The sequence below is a fragment of the Octopus sinensis genome, linkage group LG3, assembly GCF_006345805.1.
Source record: "Octopus sinensis linkage group LG3, ASM634580v1, whole genome shotgun sequence".
Lineage (NCBI taxonomy): Eukaryota > Metazoa > Mollusca > Cephalopoda > Octopoda > Octopodidae > Octopus > Octopus sinensis.
In genome coordinates this window covers 166,353,254-166,360,753 of record NC_042999.1, presented here as the reverse complement: position 1 = coordinate 166,360,753, position 7,500 = coordinate 166,353,254, and the positions used below count along the sequence as shown (strand labels likewise).

General features: G+C 34.5%; 1 protein-coding gene across 2 annotated transcripts in view; it reads right to left on the bottom strand.

Annotated features, from left to right (window-relative positions):
- Window positions 1–7,500, bottom strand: part of LOC115209667 (cytosolic phospholipase A2-like) — a 93,173-nt gene that overhangs the window by 26,301 nt on the left and 59,372 nt on the right. For both annotated transcript variants that reach the window (XM_029778135.2, XM_029778136.2), the window contains exons 6-7: window positions 3,475–3,512; window positions 886–1,018 (exon numbers count right to left, since the gene is read on the bottom strand). In XM_029778135.2, the coding sequence (XP_029633995.1) occupies window positions 886–1,018; window positions 3,475–3,512 (171 nt within the window). The remainder of the gene's footprint in view (window positions 1–885; window positions 1,019–3,474; window positions 3,513–7,500) is intronic.

Below are 7,500 nucleotides of genomic sequence, written 5' to 3'. Positions count from 1 at the left end.
ACCCAATTCATAAATACTCTGTGAAATATTAAGTCACTCTCTTTTGGTCAATTTAGCTGCTGTCCAAGGAGCAAACTTTTGCTGTCTATGTGTGTGAAGATAGAACTTTTATTATCTCTAGCTGCCTATACTACTTTTACTCTTTCTCTATCTCACTCTCTAGCAGTACAACGATGAAGCTAGCTTTCGCACAGAATGAACCATGGGTCCACAAAATATATTTTACTGCATTTACAGACAATGTATACACACAATGTCATGATGGCATATTGTTACAACTAATATCATGATTCATATTAAATAAATGACCATTTTTATAATTGGTTAATTGTTCTTCATTCATTCATTTCCTGCTGTATCATGATCATCATTCAAACCTCATTTTTAGTGACTTCCCAATTTCTCTTCAAATTATGTCATTACAAAGCTATTACCTTGGTAAACTATTCTGTCTTATTTACTCATTGTTTTCCATGCAGCTGGTGTCCCTAAGTATTTTACACCAGTCTTTGTTTAAAGCCATCAAAATATATTAAAATATATTTAAAATATTAATAGTTATCGCCATACTTATATGGCAGTCTTATAAATATAAGACTAAAGCTGTCGCTGTTTAACTCCAAGAGGCCACCGCAGGATGAAGCGGCTGACCTCCCCTGTTCGAAGGTTTATAATGGACGCAGATTGTGTGTCAAATAGCTAGCTTGAGGCGGTGGCCTCTTGGAGCTAAATAGCGAAAGCTTTAGTCTTATATATATAAGACTGCCATATAAGTATGGCGATAACTATTAATTTCCAGTAATGCTGCCGTAATCTCCTTTAGAGAGACTTAGTAATTTTAATATTTCTATTATTTAAAATATATTTAAAAGAAATCCAACTCACCTCTTCAAGATTTTGTGGGGCATCATCCTCTAATAAATTATTCAAAGCTTCATACACTCGGCACTTTCGGTTAGTTAAATAATCTTTCTCATCATCAGAAAGGCAGAGACCATATCTCAAATCTGGTTTCTGGCTGAAATTATTAATTCAGGGATTTCATTTTAGTTTCATTTCGTTTAATTTGTTTGTTTGTTTTTTCCTTTCTTGCTTTATTTTAATTAATGAATAGAACTCATTTATAATGAGAAGATCGTCTAAATCATCATCCCCAGCATCACAGTAATTCAAAAGGACCAGCTTTGTCGCACTCTATGTCATGGTGAATCTCCCTGAGAACTACATTAGGAGTATGTATGTTTGTGGTATGCTCAGGAACTTGCGTGTTAATTCCATGAACAGTTGATCATATCAACAGGAATGTTTGTCGTAGCTAATGGAGAGCCAGACAAATTAACCACTGATTTCCTTGTTTTATGTCATCGTCATTATGAAAAATCAAAGAAAGAAAGAACTGCCATTCCTTGAAGTTCTGTTAAAACAAACAGACACAAGTATCAATGTATTAAATGTCTACAGCATCAGTGTTAGGAAATGAAGTGTCAACACAACCTCAGGAAATATAATCTGCACCAATACATCAGTTTATAGAGAAAAAATGTGTTTCCTGAGAAATAAATATATTCCTGAACAGCAAGTAGTCATCACAGAGACTCACATCCCCATTCAAGCACAAAGTAGTGGTATCTCTACTTTACCATAAATGATAGTCTGAGAAAAACTGAGAGAATCTACAATACACATAACTTCAGAACTGAGTTAATAATAACACCAGACTTTGGAAATTCCTTAACAAAAATCAAACCCACTCAGGGATAGCTTGAATATAAGAATTTAATCTGTATAATCTATATCTTCATATACAGAAATCAGGAAGTCTCTAATGGAATATTTGCTTTAATGAGAAGAGAAACTTCTAAGTTAGGAATAGCCAAAAATATATGGTACAAAAAAAAAATCATGTATCTGGAAATTTGCATAATCAATAATGAACTATAAAGGAGAGTTAGAAAAATCCTAATTGTGCATATTTTGCTGAGAACCCAGTCTGTAAACATAACACAAATGTGGTTGCCTTTTGTGAAAAATAAAATTAAATAATCCAAAAATCAATCAGTAGGTATGAACAGTACTTCTTTTAGTTTCAAAATAAAGATTTTGTCTTTGAATCAAATCTGTTACTATGTACTCGTTCCAGGAATGATATACCTGATGGCAATCAAAGATCAAACTATTGAAAACATGGTGTAGATGTAAATATTTGAACATTTTTCATATTTAGAGAGTCTGTTTATAAACGTACTTTAAATTCATGTACTTTAAAATGTAGTGAATGGAAGATTCACTTACGACATTCTCTTATTTTATGGAGTAATCAGTCATAAACAAAGGTGAACAATTTCTAACAGGAATTATTATCTAATTGCATTCATTGTCATTCCTCTTATTTCATCGCTTTCATTTCATCTTCTATTCTCAACAATAACTTCCTTTATCATATTAACCATTCATGACTTTTCAATATAAATTTTATCAACAAGGAAGCATGTCTCAGTTCAGGATTAACTGATATATTAATAAATGTATTCAAAATTCATTTTCTTTGCTATTCATTCCAACACCACTCTGATTCAACGGAATGTAATTCATACATACTTGGGTGAGTATGTTTTTGTAAAGGTTTTGTGTATATGAATAGTGTATATACTTCATACATATAGTGTGTATATGTGTGTGTATTCTTAAAACAATGCGAAGCAACTGAGGAGTGTAACTGCTTAATCATGGTGCAAATGGATGGAAGCACTCCGTCGGTTACAACGACGAGGGTTCCGGTTAATCCGATCAGCGGAACAGCCTGCTCGTGAAATTAACGTGTAAGTGGCTGAGCACTCCACAGACACGTGTACCCTTAACGTAGTTCTCGGGGATATTCAGCGTGACACAGAGAGTGACAAGGCCGGCCCTTTGAAATACAGGTACAACAGAAACAGGAAGTAAGAGTGAGAGAAAGTTGTGGTGAAAGAGTACAGCAGGGATCACCACCATCCCCTGCCGGAGCCTCGTGGAGCTTTTAGGTGTTTTCGCTCAATAAACACTCACAACGCCCGGTCTGGGAATCAAAACCACGATCCTACGACCACGAGTCCGCTGCCCTAACCACTGGGCCATTGCGCCTCCCATGGTGCAAATAAATAGCCTGGGAAGTGTAGAATGGTCCACATTCCTGTCATGGGTGACATATTGACAATGTTTGATTGGAATGTTTGTATTTCTCAGAAAAACCATTTCTTTTATCAGGAAATAATGTTTGGTAGGCTGTGGCTTGTGTCCTGTCAATCAGTTTCTTATCAACAAAACAAGCAAATCTTATATGGGAGTTTTACTGAATTGTGAAATGATCAGAGTGAAGCTTTGGTGAGGTGCATATTAGTGGCAATAGAAAATTGGAAAGATTAAATTGTTTCTGATATTTTATATAAGAAATATTTTCTGAGTAAAAAAAGTTAAATTTAACGAAATTTAACTTACTTCAGTTCAGTTTTCAGTTCAATATCAAGTTCAATAACCTGAAAGCAACAGAAAAATGTTCAGAATAAAAATATTTTACATTTTTGATTGACATTATTTAAATCATTGCATTTATTTACTTTGTAAAAGACAATTTTAAACATCCTTTTGTGACCATTCTTTAAAGTTCACTGATATTGCAGTTCATCTCAAACCAATGTTTGTGCACTGTGAAGCATTTAACTCTTTAGCATTCAGATTTCCCTGTCAAATGTAATACTTATTAACATGGATATGAATTAGTCATGCATCACCTTGTAGCTTTGAGATTTTAATGATGTAATTGTTTATTTTTAGAATAACATTTTAGGGTAAGTGTGAGAGGCTGGATCTGATCAGTTTGAAGATAAAACAGATGGAATATTTTGGCCAGATATGGCTAGTTTAATGCCAAAGAGTGAAGACTTTACAAATAATAGGCAGTAATTCTCACACAGCACATTCTCAGTCTTATTTACAGCATACAGGTTTAACCAAGTAACCAACTGTCCAAGATCAGAGGCTTACATACAGTGTATGCTGCCCAGGGCAGTCTTGTCTTTGCCTTTCCCCAAGTCCCCAGGCTCATACAGGCGTATATAGCAAACTCAAAAGTGCCATCCATGCTTCATGATACCTGCTATGCAACAAAGAAGTTATGCCACAATGAAGCTATGCAACAGAGAAGCTATGCAACAGTCTTTACAACTTGAACATATGATTCATGCTGTAAAGTTTCTCCTAAAAAACGAAGCCACTGATCAGTAGACTTCATTTCCCAGGACACAGGTCAATGGCACACCAGAATGGATTTAGTCTTATCACTGTCATCATTATGTAAGCCCAGGTTTATTCGTGATTGAGAGAATTTATGACTTATACATAGTCAGTTCAATGATTAAGTTAGAAATCCAAATCAATTGCTCAGATCACCACGTTGCACATTCTGACGTGCAGTGATTAATTGCATGTGATGCAACGTCTCAGTTTGTGCAAGCTGAGCTCTTTTTAATATTCAATCTGTTTTTGTCTATTTGTTGTTGTTTAAGCCCAGGTTAGCCTTAATCAATCATACTCAAGTTTAAAGACATTCTGGACATAACTACAGGCTTGTGACCTGACATAGTCTATAGGCTTGTGACCTGAGAGGCAGTTTGTTCATTAATGTTTTATGTTGTTTCTTGAGAAGGTGTTGGGTATTTGTGCACAAATGTGTTGTTGGGGATGGTATTGAAAGCTTTTCTGGTGCTAATGGTTGTTAGAATGTTGCTTGTTGAAGCCATGACACATTTTTTGCATATATTGTGGTCATAACTATCTTATGTTTTATATACATTCAAGACTATATTGTGTCCTTCCGTGTCTGATGTCACCTTCTTTTAAAAAAATATGAGAGATTTAGTGCTATTCTTGCAGATGAAGCTTTTGAGTAGATTCTTCTATTGGCTCATCTGTACGTTTCTAGATTCTAGTCGTGGTCACATTAGAGACAGGCTAGTTTAACTTGATCAGCAGCAACAACTGTTTCTCTTTTGATTTTTGCTGTGTTTGTGCTCATGAATAGGAGAGAATTGCATTAAGACGACATTGTTGTAGTGTTTGGAGTGTTGTAGGTGTGTCACATTTTTGTATGGGTTTGTTCATGCAGTGACTCACACTGTGAGGGTTTGAACCAAATCAAATTGTGACTTTTGTATATCTAAAGTGTTTTTCATTTTTAATATTCTTTGTTTTGTTCTGAAGGTAGTCTGTGGGTGTGGTTTGTGTTATTTGTAGTTCATGATTTGTTTAAAAGCCATGATTGGACTGGCAAAAGCCATGTTGGATTGACTGTATTGTTTGAACAGTAGTACTGTTTCTTTGTTTGGTACTATTTTGTTTCTTAACTATGTTTTATATGTTCTGTAACTGTTCTAGGTGTGTATATAATTCTAAGTATTTGTTTCTTTTGTGTATGTGTTGTGCATTTATACTGTGATGGTTGGAAGTGACTTGTGTTCTCAGTATTGTTGCCATGAGGGAGATGATGGATTTGACAAATACAACTAAGTCCGTTGTTTTGGAACCAAGTTCTCAGAAGTCTGATGCAGGGTTGGAGAAATTGTCCAACTGTGTCTGGATGATAGTAGGAAGATGTAAATGGAATGTTATCTGAGTACGAGGCTGTAAATATGTTTTATGGAGGGACATGATGGTTGGGAAGATATATGTTGAAAAATGCAGTAGCAAAATCAGATCATTGTGCTTTTGCCGATTCTAGATAAATTACTGTTGTAAAGTCTATAGGCTTGTGACCGGAGAGGCAGTTTGTTCATTAGTGTTTTATGTTGTTTCTTGAGAAGGTGTTGGGTATTTGTGCACAAATGTTTTGTCGGGGATGGTATTGAAAGCTTTTCTGGTGCTAATGGTTGTTAGAATGTTGCTTGTTGAAGCCATGACACATTTTTTGCATATATTGTGGTCATTGAATGTAGTCATCTGAATCTGTGTTGTGATTTGTAGAAAGGAAGATCTGAAGTATTGATATCAAAGAAGAGTCATTTCTAAAATAGTTGAGGATGAGCATAAAAGTATGTGGCACTTTAGGATGCTGAAGAGTGAGAAAATAAAATATATTTCTTGCAAGTCTCCTTTCCAACTTCTCTTGACAAAGAATCGAAGAGGCTATGCAATTAAATCTAAACTATCATTGACCAGATTCTAAATCCTGTCAATTATAGGATTGTTAGAATGTTGTACAAAATGCCTTGCTGCTATTGTTTCAGTTCTTTATGTTCTGAGTTCAAACTCCAAACTCAACATTGTTTTCATATTTTGAGGTTGATAAACTAAAGTACTGGTCAAATACTGAAGTTCATATAATGTTCTGGTCCCTCAGCCCTAAAATTACTGATCTTGTGTCTAAATTAGAATCAGTTCTGAGTTTAAATTCTACCAAGGTTGACTTTGTCTTTTATCCTTTCAGGATTGATGAAATAAGTGCGTCAAGCAGTGGGGGTCATTGTAATCAACCTACCCTACCCAACAAGGTTTCAGGCCTTCAGCTTATAGTTGAAAGGATTATTATGCATAATTTTGACATAAAAATAGATCCTTGTCTAGCATTCTCAAACATACCATTGGTAAAACAATTCCTTCAAGCTCTATGTAGCAAACTTTTGTTAACATAATCTTCTGACAACAAACATCATTCTCAAAAAACGAACTCTCCAACCTGGACTTCTCCAGATGACTGGACTATAGACTACCATATAATCCCATGTAATTTATGCCCTTTTTTTTCCCCAAAATAAAAATAGACTTTAGTGGGTGCGTAAATTACATGAGCAGATCATTTTGAGAATTTTTTTTGAAATTTTTTTTGTTGCGAAAAGACATACAAAACGTAAACATTCACACCAAAAGTTGACTCATTTAATGTCAGAATAGGTTTTTACAGAAAAAAATAATGGCTTAAATATGAAGTTGACTTTTATTTATGCTGGATGGTATAATGCTTACTGTTTCTGTATAAATTTACTAAAACCATTAAATGGTTGACTACTTTTTGAAGTCTGACGTTCAAGCTGGTAAACACAGTCCAGGCCATATTCTACATTGCTTGGAGTATCACAATGGAGTATCACAATGGAGCACTATTGATATACGTAATAATTTGGATATTCCCGACTGAAAAAAATGTAAAGATATGGATAATCTTGATTGTATGTTTTTATTTTTGTCTGATTATTACTAGGCACAGTTTTAAGTTTGTCGTACTGTTTATGCCAATTTTGAAGATTGGCTCTATTGCCACCGTTCAAATACATATTCAACATATTTAATATCTCCTTTGCAGCAAACTATTCATAAGTTCTGTCCATATTGACAATAATGGTAATGACAAATTTTAAAGTTTGCTTGACATTTTATAAGTGTGAAAGGGATTAAAATTTCAATACTCCATATCAAAGGTTCCGACAAGAATAGGCGGAAAAGAAGTTTTTTATAACAAATTTTATCCTGAAC